The sequence below is a fragment of the Hypanus sabinus genome, chromosome 2, assembly GCF_030144855.1.
Source record: "Hypanus sabinus isolate sHypSab1 chromosome 2, sHypSab1.hap1, whole genome shotgun sequence".
Taxonomy (NCBI): domain Eukaryota; kingdom Metazoa; phylum Chordata; class Chondrichthyes; order Myliobatiformes; family Dasyatidae; genus Hypanus; species Hypanus sabinus.
Window position 1 is genome coordinate 76,031,097 of NC_082707.1, and position 18,814 is coordinate 76,049,910.

The window sequence follows — 18,814 nt, forward strand, 5'->3', positions numbered from 1 at the left end:
TTTAAGTGGGTAGGATTAAATTGTACGGTGTGAGTTGTCAGTATACAGTACTTCTAAAGAGGCAATGAAGAGCTGTCATAACAGGACAGCAGTTGTACTAAAACAATTGAAACTATTGTGAGCTAATAAATGATCATTTCCAGATAACAGACAATCAGGCACATGATTAATCCCAGGCTATAAGATCAGGAATGAAAACAGAAGCGCTCAATAGGTCAGGGGTCAGGTACTATGTGTAGAGGATCCTTCTGACACATTTCCTTTTGCACTGGGTGTTTTCATCTCTAATGACCCCAATGATCCTCTCAGCAGTCCTCACAATACTTTGTAGGGACTTGAAGTCAGACACTTCGCAATTCCCGTACCAGACGTGATGCAGCTGCTCAGGACACTCTCAATAGTGCTCCTGCAAGAATTGGATAAAGTAGGGGAAGGGGAGGGCAGAGAATTTTTGATCAAAGAGGCAGTGTTAAGGGACCAGGTGATACAGTCTGATACAGAGGAGTCACGTATAAACAGTGAGGAGTGGTCAGCTTGCACCTTCCTAACGTTCACTGTCATCCCTTTGGTCTTTTCCACGTTGAGACTCAAGTTGCTGTGCTTGCACCGCTCTACCAGCTGCTCTACTTCCTCTCTGAAAGCTGCCTTGTCATTGTCAATGAGGCCAAGCACTGCTGTGTGGTCACTGAACTTGATGATTCGGTTTGACCTGCATCTAGCAACGCAGTCATGCGTTCGTTAGTAGTGTGAACAGCAGTGAGCCAAAAATGTTTTTGTAAACATGGATTGACTGTGGCCTTTCTGTTAAGTAGTCTCGAATCCAGTTATAGAGAGAGAGAGTCTGAGGCTCAATGAGGACAATTTACCCACCAGCTTCTGAACAATGATCATATTAAATGCCGAGCTGAAGTTAATAAAAACATCCTGGCATATGAGGCACCATTTTCTAGGTTGGACAGGATGGAGTAGACTGCAGAGGCTAGAACATCATCAGTAGGCTGATTTGAGTGAGAAACAAACTGTCCAATATAGCAGAATGTAATGTGATGGAAAGAGCAGCTGCTGTTGAGCTGATTCCCCCGATCTGAAAGCAGAATACCAATCTCCCAGCCATGTCCAGACCTCTGCTGTCAGCCACAGCCAATTTCCGCTCTAACTTGTTTCTTTTTCACATCTGCACAGCCCAACCATTGCTCTCAGCAGGGAATTTTTGCATGGCCTGAAAACTGTGAGGCAAGTTAAAAATATTTTTGTAATAAGTCAGAATATGAAATTTTTCAAATCAAACACAAACCAAACCCACAACACAAGTAAACGATGTTAGGCAGACAAAACAACTGACAGACACAATGGCAAAAATAAAATGTTTCGACTAGACGGTGTCGGCGTTCAGTGGGCTGACAGTTTATTAACAACGCGCTACTCACTTCCATTCTGTGTTTATTGCTACAACTTGTAAGAGTGTTGCCACTTTAAACCCTGACAATGTAAATATGTCAAAGCTCTAAAATGTGTGAAAGTAAAGGTACATTTATTATTTAGAAAATGTATAGATTATATTAACACTCAATTAATTACAGGGTATTTCACAATTATATTAACAGATTTCAAAGGGAGAGAAGGAATCTGAAAAGGTGGGGGGATGAAACAGCCTTTGATAAAGCTTTCAGACTTCGGAGTTCACCCCTAATTTGAATTGTGTGATGAAGTTTTAAACAGTCTTATTCTGCACAAGATGGCAACTAGGGGGCAGAAGCTGAGAAAGACACAGGGTATATAGTAAATCTGGGGACTGTGGATTTCCCTGTTCTCAGTGCCGCTCTACCCACTGAGTATGCACCAGCTCCTTCAAAGAACAAACCAGTTAATTCCTCTCTGGCCTTTTGCCATGGTACTACCACTCTATATTCATCCAAATGACGTTTACAGACAACTAATACAACAATACCACTTCTCCTCTCTGGTCAAATTTGAACCAAGCATTAAATAAAAATACATTTCATCACAGTTCCTTTATTTTTGTAAAAATCGTAATCGTTTCTTTCCCCTTTCTAATTGCACTATTGTGCTACAAACTATTTTTCTTTGTTTACTCAAGGTAAATTCTTCATTATTTTAAACATCCATACCAGATCACAACTCCGTTTTTTTGGCTTTCAGAAGAACTCAGCTTCCTAATTCTCCCCTTATTTCTGTAATTCCTTATCTCCAGAACAATTCAAGTAAATCACTTCAATCCAAAAGCTTCACGAGCTCATGAGCTTCCTGAAGCGTTCTACCAAGTGGACACAAAGTTACAGCTGTCAGCACATTAAAAGTCAATATTTATGGCAGTTTGACATCTGTATGTTGACAGATGAATTTTAACCAGACAGAATTTAAGTCTCCAGTGAGAAGTAGCATGAAGTAGGGAATTTTGATTACATCAATGAAAGCACAATTGATATAATCTTCAAAAGCTTTTGAGCTTTTCAGCTACACATGTTAAATACATAATTCATTTTATAGATCATTAACAATTATGTAGCACCAACCAACCTTACACTTGTACAAGGATTTCTTTCAAACACAGTCATTTCTTATGTATATTTAAGTGGCAAAGCAACTTGTCTTTGCACTGTTCACTTCCCCATCACCCCTTGGAACATATTCACACATTGCTATGTCACTGCAGACACAAAGTTTTGCATTGAACCAAGACTAAGAGCACAGAGATCTGCAACCCAGAGATCAGAACACCCATTTCCTTATGTGTACAGAACTTAACATCTGTGAAGCCAAAAGTTTCATTAAATAAATCACTGGGAGTTAAAATTAATTTCACAGATCAAAGCAAAAGAGCTAAGCTATTGTATTATCTGCTGATCTTTCACATATGGTGCAGCTGGGATAGGGTCAGCATTATGATCCATGCTCAATTAACTTGAAAAATTGGAGTGAGTCATCATCTTCAAAATCAGAATCAGCTTTATTAACACTGACATATGTTGTGAATTACTTTGCTTTGTGGCAGCAGTACACTACAAGGCCTAAAAATGACTATGTTACAATAAGAAATGTATGATAACATAATAAAACCCCTCAAGCTCTTAATGAAATATGTTGGGCCCAGGATAGATCTTCAGAGACATTGCCACTTGGGAAATTGAAGCTGCTCAAAGCATTCAATGCTGACCCCTTGATGAGGACTGCTGTGTGTTCTCCTGATGTCCTCTTTCTGAAATCAAAATCAGTTCTTTGGTCTTATTGACTTTGAATGCAAGATTGTTGTTGCAACACTACTCAATCAGCTAATCTATCTCACTCCTGTACGCCTCCTCCTCATCATCTGAGATTCTGCCAACAACAGTTGGTCTTTCAATGAACTTGTAGCTGCTGTTTGAGCTGTGCCTAGCCACATAGTCATAAGTGTAGAGAGAGTAGAGCAGTGGGCTAAGTACATAGCCTTGAGGTTCGCCGGTATGGGTTGTCAGTGAAGAGATGTGATTCCTGATCTGCATTGACTGTGCTCTTCCGCTGAGGAAGTCAAGGATCTGGTTGCAGAGCGAGGTACAGAGACCCATGCTTTGGGGCTTATTGACTAGTACTGAAGGGATGATGGTGTTAAACACTGAGCTGTAATCAATGATCAGCAGCCTGATTTAAGTATTGTTATTGTCCAATGGTCCAAAACCAAGTGGAGAGCCAATGAGATTTCATCCTCTGTCGACCTATTGTGGCAGTAGGCAAATTGCAGCGGGTCCAGGTCTTTGCTTAGGCTTGAGTTTCTTCTGGCCATGACCAACCACTCGAAGAACTTCATCATTGTGGATGTGAATGCTACTGGGTTACAGTCATTGAGGCAGCTCATCCTGTTTTTCCAGAGCAGCAGTATGATCAATGTTGCTTTGAGGCAGTGGGAACCTCTGACTGCAGCAGTGAGAGATTGAAGATGCCCTTGAAGTTGGTTGGCACAGGTTTTCAATGATCTGCCAGGTACTCCATTGGGGCCCGACTTGTAAGGGTTGTGATGCTGGCCTCTATGTCAGGCATCACAGGGTAGCCAGATGCTGCAGGGATTCACAGAGGTATACTGTATTATTCTCCCTTTCAAAGCATGCATAAACAGTGCTCAGCTCAGTGGGACAGGAAGCCTCACAGCATTCATGACGTTAAGTTTCACCTTAGAGGAAGTAATGGCCTGCAAACCACGCTATAACCAATGTGTTTCTTCTTTCTTTAACTTCACCCAGAAATGCTTTTTTACTCTTAAGTTAGCCTTCCTCAGGATATTCCTGGACTTCTTGGAGAGTACTGAGTCGCTGGTCTTGAGCACCACAGATGTAGCCCTCAGCAGACCTCTGACTCCTGATTCATCCGTGGCTTCTAGCTTTGGTATGTCCGGCATAGTCTCGAAGGCACACACACTCATGCACACATCTTGAAATCAGTGACAACTGAGGCATATTCATTCATATCCAAAGATGAATCCCTGAATATGGTCGAGTCCACTGATCCAAAGCAATCCTGTAAGCGCTACTCGGCCTCCCTTAATCATACCTTCAGTGTCCCCGACCACTGTAACCTATATTGTAAAGGTAAGTCCAGGTTGTGAAGGACAGTCTCTGTTGTGAGTCGTAGAAAAGTACAACATAGAAACAGGCCCTTTGGTCCATCTAGTCCATGCTGAAAACATTTAAACTCCCATCAACCTGCACTAGGACCATAGCCCTCCATACACCTATCCAAACATCTCTTAAACATTGAAGTTGAGCTCACATGTACCACTTGAGCTGGCAGCTCATTCCCACAATCTCACAACCCCAGAGTGAAGACATTTCCCCTTACGTTCCCAATAAACTTTTCACATTTCACCCTTAACCCATGACCTTTGGTTGTAGACCCACCCAACCTCCATGGAAAAAAACCTGCTTGCATTTACCCTATATATACCCTCATAATTTTGATATCTCTATTAAATCTCCTCTCATTCTTCCTTGTTTTGTTAAATAAAGTCCTAACCTACTCTATCGTTCCATGTAACTCAAGTCCGCCAGACCCAGAAACATCCTTGTAAATTTTCTCTGTACTCGTTCAACATTATTTACATCTATCCTGTAGGTAGATGATCAAAACTGCACACAATACTCTAAACTAGGACTCACCAATGTCTTATACAATTTCAATAAACAATCTCCTCTTTTGTACTCAATACTTTGATTTATGAAGGCCAATGTGCCAAAAACTTTCTTTACAACCCTATCTACCTGAGACGCCACTTTCATGAATTATGGATCTGTATTCCCGGATCCCTTTGTTCTTCCGTACTCCTCAGAGCTCTACCGTTCACTGTGTAAGGCTTACGCTGGTTTGTCCCACCGAAGTGCAACACTGTGACAGCACAGGCTGGCAATGCTAATTCTCCTACTCACATTGCCCATTTGCCCAGTTAGTCACTCCCCCTTGTTCTGTCCCTGGTCTAGCTTCCCCAGTAGTTCACACACCTTGCCCTACTGTTCTGCAGTTCTAGGGAGTTCACCATTTACAGACAAACAATTGCTAGCTTGGCAAATCAAAACAATCCCTTCAGTTAATGTGCTCTGCTGATTTATAGCTCATTAAAAATAAGGATTCTAGACAGGCATTCCAAACAGTTTCACTTATTTTCACTCAGATCATTACATCCATTAGTAGCCAGCAGAACAGCCCCAAAAGTCCCGAGGGACAGTTTGTGATGTCCTAAAATAATGCCTGGGTTAATGGGAGTAGCATCATCACAACTTACACGGGCAGCCCCACTGGTGGGGAGGCATTATTCTTTTATAATCTTCTGAGCCTGTGGACACTGATCTGTGGGTTTAACTAAGGCATATGTTGTGGAATAAAACTGTAGGGCGTTAGAATCCCTGTTTAAAATGTTCCAATTCTGCAACTGAAATAATTATTATGATCTGGTCACATGATTATCCCACCTTCCCCCTCCCCTCAGACCAGCAGTAGAATTTTCTGGTCCTTCTAGGCCAGGAGGGGGCAGACTTGAACCCTCAGTCTGGCTTTGCTAGGGAGGTGTGGAGCGTGGATTTGATTGTTGGTGAATACTTACATTGGAAAGTTAACAACAAAGCATGTTTGGAAAAAGCCTCTGTATATTTGTTAATTTTTGTACATATACATTTGTTTTTATTTGTCTATTTGTAGATACTTTTTTTCTCTTTACAACTACTGGGTGAGTTTTGTTCTTTTTTCTCACCTAGCACTAAATAAAACTCATTGCACTAACATGTTGTTGCCGCTTATCATCTGTTTTTTTTCAACTAGTGACCCTCAACTGACACTCTTACCCACACCTGATAGTGAGGTGTGACAAACACCTTACACTTGTTTTCACTAAGTTCCATCTGCTGTTTTTCAGTCCTATTTCCTGTTGGTTCAGATCCTGCTGCAAGCTATGACAGTCTTCCTCACTGTCCACTACATCATCAATCTTGGTGTCACTTGCAAATTTGCTCTTCCAGGTTACCACATTATTCTTCAGACCATTGATATAGATGACAAACAACAATGCACGCAGCATCAATCCTTGTGGCACTTCATTCATCTCAGGCCTCCAGTAAGGGAGGCATCCATCTAGAAGCTCTCTGGCTTCTCCCACAAAGCTAATGTCTAACCAATTTGTACCTCATCTTGAATGCTGAGCGACTGAACCTTCTTGACCAGCCTCCTGCACAGGATCTTGTCGAATGTCATGTTAAAGTCCATGTGGGTGTCAGGCCCTGGGGACTGATCCACCCTAATTTGCCTCAAGAAGCAAACACCTCCTCCTATGTAATCTGCATGGGGTCCATGAAGTTGATGGCATTTTGCCTCACTTCTATATACTCTATGTCCATCTTCTAAGTAAATACAGATGCAAAAAATTCATTTAAGATCTCGATCTTTCCTATCTCTTTTGGCTCCACCAATGGATTACCAGTCTGATCTTCTAGAGGTCCAATTTTATCTCTTGCAATCCTTTTACTCTTAGCTTATCTGTTGAATCCCTTAGGATTTTCCATCACCTTATCTGCTTGGGCAACCTCATGCTTCTTTTAGCCCTCCGGATTTCTTTCTTATGTGTTCTCTTGCATTTCTTATAGTCCATAAGCACCTCATTAGTTCCTACCTGACCTCTAATGCACCCCCTTTTTTTTCTTAACCAGGGCCTTAATATCTCTTGAAAACCAAGGTTCACTACACATGTTATCTTTATCTTTTATTCTGACAGGCAAATACAAGATTTGTGCTATCAATATTTCACTTTTGAAGGCCTCCCACTTACCAAGTACATCTTTGCCAGAAAATAGCCTGTCCCAATCCACATTTGCCAAATCCTTTCTGATACCATCAAAACTGGCCTTTCTCCAATTTAGAATCTCAACCTGCAGACCAGACCTATCTTTTTGCATTTTCATTTTGAAACTAACGGCATTATGATCACTAGATACAAAGTATTCCCCTACACAAACTTCTGTCACCTGCCCTGACTTACTCCCTAACAACAGATCAAGTATTGCACACTCTGTCATTGGGAGTTCTATGTACTGATGAAGGAAACTTTCCTGAACACATTTGACAAACTCTATTGCTTCTAGTCCTTGGAAAGAATGGGAGTCCCAGTCATTATGTGGAAAGTTAAAATCACCTATAATTATCTCCCAGTTTAAGACAGTGCTGGTGAACCTCAGCAACTCTGGCAGGTGGCTAACGAAACAAAGAAAGCAACCAAATATTTGGTTAATCAGACCTTTTTCTGGCAAACAATCATTGCAAGTAACTTCCCTTTGGACGTGGAGGCAATTCGATGCGGCAGAACTGAGGCAAGGCAATGCAGTGGGCCTGTTGTCGAGAGCAAGGAAGACCCAAGGTTTGATCCTTTTAAGCGCTGTGCCAAATCAGAAAGGTCAGTCACAGGCCAAATTGAGACGGCGGTGTCCAGGCCCCCAGAGCACCGGCAAATGAATTTGATGTTTGGACGGATTTCAGGCGCCGGGCGAGATTGGAAAGGTCAGGGTGTCGGGGCTTGAGATGAGGGGCATTCCAGTTCAGATTGCTGCACCACAACTCAGCTCCACGCTGAACAATGTGGAACTATGAGACTCTCTGGACTTCAGTTCAGAATGCTATTTGCTTGTGATTATTGTTTGCATGATGCTTTTTTTCTCTCTGCTCACTGGGTGTTTGATGGTCTTTTTTAATATGGGTTCTTTAGGGTTGGTGTGGCTGTAATGAAACCCAATTTTCCTCGGAATCAATAAAGTACGTCTGTCTGTCGGTCTGTTTCTTAGTTTCATGGCTGTCTACTAGAACACAAATCTCAGAGTTGTATAATGGGTACATACTTTGGTAATAAATGTACTTTGAACATTTACATCAACCTTATGTTTCTTGTAAAAGTCTGTGATCTCTCCACACATTTGTTCCTCTAATCCCTTAGATTGTTGGGTGTTCTATAAGATAGACGCATTAACATGGTCATACCTTTCTTAATACTCAGTTCCACCCATAATCTGAAATGCAAAGGGACATGGGCAGAGTTCCCTAAAGTTTAATTTGTAGCTTGAGTCAGTGGTGAGGAAGACAAATGCAATGTTAGCATTCATTTCAAGAGGACTAAAATGTAAAAGCAAGGATGTAATGTTGAAACTTTATAAAGCACTGGTGAGGCCTCATTTGGAGTATTATGAACAGTTTTGGTCCCCTTATCTTAAAAGGGTGATGCACCATCAATAACTCACTCTGAGACGTAAGGCGAGATATCGGCTTTTATTGACTGGAAGAAGGAACAAACCATACTACATCCTGGAGACAGAGAGGCTGGGCTCAGACCTCAATCGCCTTTATACAGGAGTCTGTGGGAGGAGCCACAGGAGCAGTCAGCAGGGGCCGTGTCCAGACAGGTATATGTAGTTCACCACAAAGGGATGTGCTGAAACTGGAGAGGATTCAAAGGAGGTTTACAAAAATGATTCCAGGCTTGTCGTATGAAGAGTATTTGATGGATGTGGTCCTGTATTCACTAGAATTCAGAAGAATGGGGGTAACCTAATTGAAATCTATCGAATGGTGAAAGACCTTGAGAGGGTGGATGTGGAGAGAATGTTTCCTAAGGTGAGATAGTATCAGACCAGAGGCCACAGCTTCAGAATAAATGGGTGTCCCTTTAGAATGGCGATGAGGGGGAATTTCTTTAGCTAGAGAGTGGTGAATCTGTGGACTTCTTTGCCACAGGCAGCTGTAGAGGCCATGTCTTTAGGAATTCTTAAAGCAAAGGTTGATAGGTTCTTGACTGGTCAGGGCATGAAGAGATAAGGGTAGACAGTAGGAGGTTGAGGCTGAGAGGAAAAATGGATCAGCCATGATGAAATGGCAGAGCAGACTCGATGGGCCAAATGGCCTAATTCTGCTCCTGTATCTTATGGTCTTATAATGCCTCACTAGATAAGTTCTCCAGTCTGTCCTGACTGAGCACAGCCATGATATTTTCCCTGATTAGTAATACCACCCCTCCTCCTTTATTCCCTCCCTCTCTGTCATGTCTAAAACAATGGAATCCTGGAATATCAAGCATCCAGTTCTGCTCTTCCTGCAGCCAAGTCTCAATAATGGCTGCAGTATCGTAATTCCAGGTGTTGATTCATGCCCTGAGATTATCTGCCTTTACTACAACATCTGCATTGGAATATACACAGCCCAAGATATTAGTCGCACCAAGCTCAGCCTTTTGCTTCCTGTCTTTGAGGATTTAACAGCATCTGTCTCCACAACCTCTTCATGATCTGTCTGACACTCTAGTTCCCATCCCCCCTGCAACTCTAGATTTTTTTCTCTTCAATCATCTAGTAAAAATTGCTTCTGCTTTCAATGAAGGACTGTTTTTTAATTGCATTCAATAAAAGAATAGTTGTGAGACTGCTTAACTCCAATAACTGCATGTACAGCCAGGTTACATCATCAGTGAGCTGCTCATGGTTCAGAGTAGCCAGCCAGGGTGTCATATGAGCTGGTGGTGGTTCAGAGACGGCGAGCTGGGCTGATGGACTGAGAGAGCTGGGTTGTGCCATCAGACCACAGGAGGAGCCAGACTGGGTTCAGAAGAGCTAACCTGGGTGTAGACAATGCTGCTGGCTGCTAGTCAGAGGCACCAAAGTTGGTGCCTTCGAGTTGGCATGAAGGCGGCGTGTAGTGAAACCATGAGTGACTGTGTTAGATGTTTCTTTTGCGGTCACAAGACCCTGTTGGATATTGATTGCCGCAGGCTGCTTCCCTTGTTTAGTGATGAGCCAGGTGACGAGACGGCAGCGTTGCCTCAGTTGTAGCAAGGACTGGGCCTTCAACAGCAGGCTTGCTTTGCAGGATGGTATCTGGGCTCAGTTGGGGGTGGCCTCTCTTGTCAGTGCTGCCTTCTAATGTTGGATTGTTGGAATTACTGGTTAGACTGTTGGGAACCATCAATTTGCAGGACTTGTCGCTTAGGATCTTACTAAAAATATGTTTTCTGACGTAACAATGTTCTGTTTTTTTCCCATTCTCGTTATTTTGAATGTGCATATATGCTTTTGCACCTTGACCCCAGAGGAATGCTGTCTCGTTCAGTTGTATCTATGTATGGTTTGAAGGACAATTAGACTTGTTTTAATTTGATAAGATAAAAACAAACAAAACCAAGCAATATACATTAGCACCGGAACTCCCCTAACACAGAAAACGTACACTCGGTGGTTACTCCTGTACCTAATAAAGTGACCACTGAATGAATATTTGATGGTCTTCTGCTGCTGTAGCCAATCCAGTTCAATGTGCTATGCATTTGGAGATATTCTTTTCCACATCACTGTTGTAACGCATGGTTATTTGAGTTACTGTTGCCTTCTTAGCAGCCTGAACCAATATGGCCATTCTCCTCTGACCTCTCTCATTAACAAGGCGTTTTTGCCCACAGAACTGCTGCTCAGCGGTGTTTTTTTTTTGTTTTTGCACCATTCTCTATAAACTCTAGAGACTGTTGTGCATGAAAACAGCAGTTTCTGAATTATTGAACCAGCCTGTCTGGCACTAGGAATCACTGCATGGTCCACATCATTTAGATCATATTTCTTCCTTATTCTGATGTTTGGTCTGAACAACAACTAAACCTCTTGACCATGTCCACATGCTTTTACACATTGAATTGGGTGATTAGATATTTCCATTTACAAACACGTGTCCCTAAAAAAGTGGCCACAGAGTATAGGTTTCAATTAAGGCTAAGATATTAAAATGCTTAAACATCTATATAATCTATTATTCTGCTTTACAGGACAGTTTTTTTGTGTCCTGGAAAACTAATATTAACTTTCAAGATTATTTAAATTCATTTGAACCTCACAAATGATTCTAAGGAAGTTAAGTGAGGTCAAAACCACTCGTACAATAATTAGTCCCACTAACTGTTGTACAATACTGTCTTGTTAAAATATTTGCAATCACTTTAACAATTTGATATTTGGGACATTTTGCCCTCCATTTATTCTGAAAGGTAATGGTGATGAGAACTTGTCTCCCTTGCCTGTAATCACATTACAACTTCTGAAGAAAATGTTATTGATGAATCGGCATGAGAAGGTTTAAAGTAGTAGCATTTTGGGCTACCAGTTACTACCATTTGGTCGACCGCCTACTATGCCTTGGTGATTCCACTGCTTGTCATTATGCTTTCTTATCATTGCATGATATCTATATTATTTTCTTCAATTTTAATACAATTGAAAAATGTTCAGCAAATAACTGATTGGTTAAAAACAATTAAATCAGCACTTTCTCCAGTAACAAGGGGTAATTAAGATGTCTTTTGACATATCCCACATAAGAAAACTTAGAGATTTTGACTTAAATAAGAGAATAAGCATGCAATTCATCAACAGTAGATATTCTAAAACTGTGACTCATAAGTTACGTGTTAACTTAATAATAATAAGTACTTTATTGGTCCCAAGTGGGAAATTATTTTGTTATGGCAGCAACATTTAAAAACACACAGCAATAATAAATAATAATAATAAATATAATAATAATATTAACTAATAATAAAGTACAGAAGAAAAATATACACAATAATAATTTACCAATGTGCAATATTACAGTCTTGGTTAATATTCTGTTAAATTTCACAGGTATCTCCAGAACTGTTTGGTTTTGATGTCAACCTACTTATAGCAGCTAAGCAGAAATAAATAAATGAGCAACTGAGACGTTATATTAAAAAAAAACAACGTTATGAAGTATTGTCAAGTAAATATCTGAAGATGGCCATTAGTTCCATAATATTTGGATCAGCAATAAACATAGATTTTTATGGGTATATTATGATTCATCCTTTGTAGAAGATTTGGAAAACAAGTTATAGATAGAGGACTGTAAGTAGAGGAGTCCTGGTGTCTGACATCCTGTAATGAACATTTTTCATGTTTAACAACATTCAGGTGTACTAGTTATTTATTCAGAATTCTGCTTCGCAAATGTGCAACGTCTATAGATAGACCATAATAAAAGAATCAAATAATGGCATAGTTCGAATGCCATCTATAAATTTGCTGATGATACAACCATTGTTAGCAGAATGTCAGATGGTGATGAAAAGGTGTACAGGATACCACTTAGTTGAATGGTGTCGCATCAACAACTTCACACTCAACGTCAACAAGTCCAAGTAGCTGATGGTGGACTTCAGGAAGGGTAAGACAAGTGAACACAAACCAATCCTCACAGACGGATCAGAAGTGGAGAGAGTGAGCAATTTCATGTTCCTACGTGCCAATATATCTCTGAGGATCTAGCCTGGATGCTATGTATAGATGCAGCTATAAAGAAGGCAAGACCATGGCTATTATTTCATTAGGAGTTTGAGGAGATTTGTTTGTCAACTAAAACTTTTGAAAACTTCTACAAATATGGAGAGCATTCTGACTGGCTGCATCACTATCTGCTATGGGTAGACTACTGCACAAGAAACTTCTGCAGTAGTTGCAGAAACTTGTAAGATCAGACAGCTCCATCATGGACATTAGCCTCCATAGCATCCAAGATATCTTCAAGGTATGATGCCTTAGGAAGGTGATGTCCATCATTAAGGACTCCACCACCAGGACATGCCCTCTTCTCATTGTTAATGTCAGGATGGATGTACGAATCTCAGAAGCACACACTCAGTGATTCAGGAACAGCTTCTTCCCCTTTGTCATCTGATTTCTAAATGGACAATGAACCCATGAACACTACTTTTTACTTACTTTGCACTACTTATTTTAACTTAACAACTTAGTAGGCATATATATGTTAAGTAATTCAGATTTTTTTGCTATATTTGTTTATCATTTATTTCATTGTACTGTTGCAGTAAACAAATTTCATGACATATGCTGGTGATATTTAACCTGATTTTGAAATCATCATTTTAAAATAATTAAAGTAAGTCTCCTTTGGTTAATAGAAATGAGTTACAAGTTTTAATACTAATTTAGATTTATGTAATCCAAATATGGTGGTTATCTTATTCATAGATGGGCATAGGTATCACTGGCAAATCCTACATGTTGTATTTCTCATATTTCCTGACTTCCTGATAGCCTCGTCTTACTCTCATTCCTCTAAACTCCACTTGGCTGCTCATTCTGGCTTGAAGGGCTGTTATAGAGAAATTCATCTATGGTACCAGCTGCACCATGTTATAACAGTGATGGTAGAAGTGAATTTTTAGGATGGGGGATTAATTTCAGACAGGTAGTCATGGTGTTGAGGTTTTGTGAGTTTTTTTCTGCTGCCACTTCTCAGGCCATATTTGGTTGCTGAATGCTAACACGGACTGTTATGACTTCTGAACAGATGTAAGCACAATTAAAAATTGTGCAGTCAGCAGTGACCCTATTTTTAATATAATGAAAGGTATGACATTGATAAAGCAGCTGAAGATGTTTGGAGTTAGGACAGTGCCCTGATGCACTCCCACAGTGATGTCCAAGGATCAGGATGATTGATCTACAATAGCCATAAGACATAAGATATAGCAGCAGAAGTAGGCCATTCAGCCCATCAAGTCTGCTCCACCATTCAATCATGGGCTGATCCAATTCCTCCAGTCATCCCCACTCCCCTGCTTTCACCCCATACCCTTTGATGCCCTGGCTAATCAAGAACTACAACCAACATCCAGTCTGTGAGTGTTGATGAAATGTGACTGACCGTTCCGATCTCCAGAATACAAAATATTTCCAGCATTTTCCAGTTTTATTCCTATGTGTGAGGTTTGACTAACACCATTCTCCTTGAATCCTATTGACTTTAGTTTTATTTGGATTCTCAATGCAGTATTTTGTCAAATGTCAAAGATGTTAAGGCAGCTACCTTCTGGAATATAGTTCTTTGGACCAAGCCTATAACTATTTCTGCTCTTCTGCTGAATGTTTGCTACATTGTGTCTCTATAGATAAGAGTAAACAACTCCATACGACGAGGAAAGGAGTACAAGGTGCTGTTCATGGTGACATGTATGGTAATTTGTTTCCTGCTCTGCTGGTTACCCTATGGAATTGTGGCACTCCTGGCTACTTTAGGACATCCTGGCCTGATCTCGTCATCTGCCAGCATTATTCCTTCAATCTTTGCAAAGAGCAGCACAGTCTACAACCCCATTATCTATGTATTTATGAACAGACAGGTAAGATGTTTTTGAATGTGTTTTCCCTTTTGCAATTTGTATCACAGGTATGCCAGCTTTTTCCTATAGCTTCCTCAATCTGTAACATGGTCTTAAATCCTCAGAAAGATAGTCCTTCATTCCAGCCATCAGTGAATGTAATGTAATCTTGGCTATGAATGCACACAACAATCTTACTTTGTAATTGCCTGAGGTAAATCTATGAAACATTAAAAATAACTGTTACAATTCTCATCTTGGTAAGACATGGATTATTAATGTCACCCTAAAGGCATGGTCTGTTAGGCTAGGTGCTAACATGTTTACAGAGTAAGTTGAAAAGACTCATAGACCAATAGCTGAAACTGCTACCAATACTGACTATATCCAACCAGTAACAGCTAATTATTGACAAGAGGAACATAAGAACTGAAGAGCCATTTAGTACTTTGAACCTGTTCTGAAACTCAGTTAGGTTCATGGCTGGATTGTGTCTAAATAACTCCAGTTTTAGGCCACAGTTTCATACACCTTGGCTAACTAAAATCTTAGTTTCAACATTTCAATTGGCCTAACCTTGACAGCTATTTGAGAAACTTTGTTCAAGGTTTTCACCGGCTTTCACCTGGACAAAGGATTCCTAATATCTCCTTCAAACCAGCATTTTCTGGTTGGTTGACATAACTAGTAGTATGCTACAGTGGTTGACGTTGGGACCTCTTTGTTTCATGTTATGTGTCCATGATCTGCATGATGGAATTGATGGCTTTGTGGCAAAGCTTGATGATGCCAGATAGGCAGTGCTGGGGAAGCACAGTGTCTGCAGGTTAGGAGAACCATCAAAGCAGTGGCAGATGGAGTTAAATGTAGGGAAGTGTATGGTGATGCATAGCAGTAGAAGCAATAAAGACGTAGCCTATTCTCTAAATGGGGACCAAATTGGAGGTGCTCATGCAGGATTTCCTAGGGGTTAACTTGCAGGGAGGAAGGCACGTGCAAAATTAGCATTTGCTTCAGTTTTAGTGATTATTAATTTTGGTTTTCCAGGAGAAGAATTAATTTCTCTCCATTGTTCAAAGAACAATGATAGCTCAGTGGAAAGTTACAGTGCAGATGACTGTTGATCGAGACACATGAGCTTCATTGCAAATTCAACCCCAGCTGCTTAAATGCATTTGGAATCATAAAAGTAGCGTCGGAAGCTTACACATAAAACTGAGATGTTGATAATAAGTCATCTGGTTTACCAATGCCTCAGAGAAAGAAAATGTGGTGTGCCTAACTGGAATACCCTGCACTGATTGCTCCTAACCAAATGTTTGAGGAAGCTACTAAATTCATAGATTAGGGATAGGAAATTAATGCTAATCTAGCTGCTGATGTCCAAACCTTAAAAAAAAAGCAAACCTATCTTATGTTGCTCACTTAAATCCACCTTAATCTTCTTGCTTAAGAAAATATAAATCTGATGCAGACAACCTGTTCTCATAATTTAACTCTTTAGCATGCGTACTGAATTCAGCCATTCTTTCCTTGCTGAGGAATGGTGCTCAGAACTGAACACAATTTAACGTTCTAACCAGAGCAATGTATCTCCAGTCCTTTGTATTCTTTAGCACACTAGCTTTTAATGCTGCCTTTTCCCCTAGATTTCCGTTCCTAACAGAATGTAGATTTTGATCACTTACCACGTCAAAAAGTTGCTCCCTGTCCTCATCCCAATATGAATATCCATTAAATAAGCTGTTCATTAATGAAGGTTAGGCAAGAGGGAAATCTTTAAAAGTGTAAATTCTGAGTTAATTTATCTTCCTGTTCATTTGTTTGGGTAATATTCATATTCTCACCATCATCAGTACAACCATGCAATATTCTTTGACTAAGTTAAAACTAAAGAAATGAAGGAAGGAACTGGACTATTAAACATTCAGCCAAATGCACAAGCTACTTAAGACATTAATTCTTAGTCCATCCAGAGGTACCCTCAGACATTTAATACTTTTTCCTTTTCAATAATAATTTATTTTAGGATTTATTCTGATATTTCCAACAGCAATGGACCTTTCTATGGTGAACACTATTGAGAACTATTCATTTAAAACTTCATCCACATCCTCTTATTCCTTGCAGAGAAGTCCATTTTGATCCCTATTTTTTTCCCTGGTTACCTTCTTGAACTTAGAGTACTTATATAATGCTATGAGATTTCCTTAATGTTGTGTATCAGTGCTGTTTTGTGTCCATGCTTTATACTTCTACTTGCTGTTTGAAATGATGCTACAAGGCAATTAAAACAAAACTCACTGAAAAGCAAGGATTTATTGGAATTTTATATTCCAATTTTGTAGTCTTTACTAAAAGGTAGGATTACTGAGTAATTTGTAAGTTATTCTTTTGTAGTTTTGTGACTTTGCCTTTAAGGAAGGTCTCACGGTTGTTGCAGGATGCTGAGCCATTTGATTCCTACTCTAGTATTGACTAATTAGAATTAGAATGTAAAACAAAGAAATTCTACTTGTTCAAGTGCAAGATTTTTCCAAATGCCATCATACATGGACTTGAAACCTTAAGAGCAATGAAATCCAATGTTTTCCCCATTAGACCAACTAATGATTAATTTAGGAAAGTAAGTTCTGCACATCAGTTGAAATTGTTGTGTGGTTATTCATATCTTAACTACATCTCTTAAAGGATAGATGATTATTGACTACAACATAGAACATAAAAGAGTACAGCACAGGAACAGGCCCTTTGGCCGAGCTAATTAAACTAGAAATTTAATACCAACTAAACTAACCCCTACTGCCTATGTAAATGTCCATATTCCTCCATTCTACACTTCTGTATGCCTACGTAAATGTCTCTATCATATTTGCCTTCACTACCACCCTGGCAGAGATTCCAGACACCCACTAGTTTCTATCTAAAAACATATTGTCTAGCACATTTCTTTTGAACTTACTTCTTCTCATCTTAAATGCATGCCTTCTAGTTTTACACGATACAACCCTGGAAAAAAAATCCCAGTTTTCTACTCTATCTATGCCTTTCGTAATCTTGAAGATTTCTATTATGCCTCCCCTCAGCCTCCAATGTTCCAGAGAAAACTACCCAGATTTGTCCTAATGCTCCTTTGAGAACATGCCCTCTAATCCAGACAGCATCCTGGGAAGTCTTTTCCAAAGCCCCCACATCCTTAATTGTTGGAATCTTTTGTGCTCCTTAGAGTGAACTACTTTGAAAAATATTAAAACAAACATGAGAGAAGACACACCATTCCACTGGGTGGAAGATGTTAGCTGATATGCTTGGGGCCAGTACGTCACCAAGTTCTGAGACGAAACAGTAGCAGTAGGAGATGTCCAAATAATGAAAGAACAGGCACTCTCAAGGCATGGTGCTTGTGCAGAAAAAAAATGTTTATTAATCTACCCACGTGGCTGGTATTTGTTAATACATCAGCAAAATCCATTAGTCAAAACTGGTATGCTATGCCTTATATTCCATGCACCACACTTTCCATCCCTCATAAAGTAATAACTTGCAGCCACTCAGCACTCTAATCTTGCTTTTCGCATGTTCTGCACTTACCATTGTTACAATTCTTAAATAAATGTCCTACCAGAAAGCATAACTTCCCTACTTTTGTACTGAATTCTCTGAGCAATAAACAATAATATTGTTACTTTTCTAAATATTTGCTATATTTATACAATAGCTATTTCTGAATTATGGACTTATCACCATTTAGATAACACGTTTTCATTTATTTATTCTGCTAAAATGGAGATTTTCCAATTCCCACTTTATACTAATTTGCCAGATCCTTGCCTCCCTGACTTAACCCATGTATATAATTTTATAATCTCCTTATGTCCTTTTCATAATTTTTCTTTCTTTCTTTGAGTTACCAGAAAATTAAAACATCATATCTTCAGCCACTTTACCTAAATAATTATTGTAAATTATAAAAAGTTGAAGGTCCGTTACTGATTCTGTTACCTATTACAAACATATCAAGCAGAAAAAAAATTATATTTATTCTCAGTCTGTTAGCCAGCTTGTCTTAAATATACGCCAATCTATGTTAGCTGAACCAAAAATATATAGCCTTTGCTTATTTTGGCC

The 18,814-nt window shown here is 39.7% G+C and overlaps 1 protein-coding gene across 1 annotated transcript in view; it reads left to right on the forward strand.

Annotated features, from left to right (window-relative positions):
* Window positions 1-18,814, forward strand: part of LOC132403652 (opsin-3-like) — a 75,280-nt gene that overhangs the window by 44,578 nt on the left and 11,888 nt on the right. Inside the window, exon 3 of the mRNA XM_059987158.1 lies at window positions 14,477-14,707. Within this exon, the coding sequence (XP_059843141.1) occupies window positions 14,477-14,707 (231 nt within the window). The remainder of the gene's footprint in view (window positions 1-14,476; window positions 14,708-18,814) is intronic.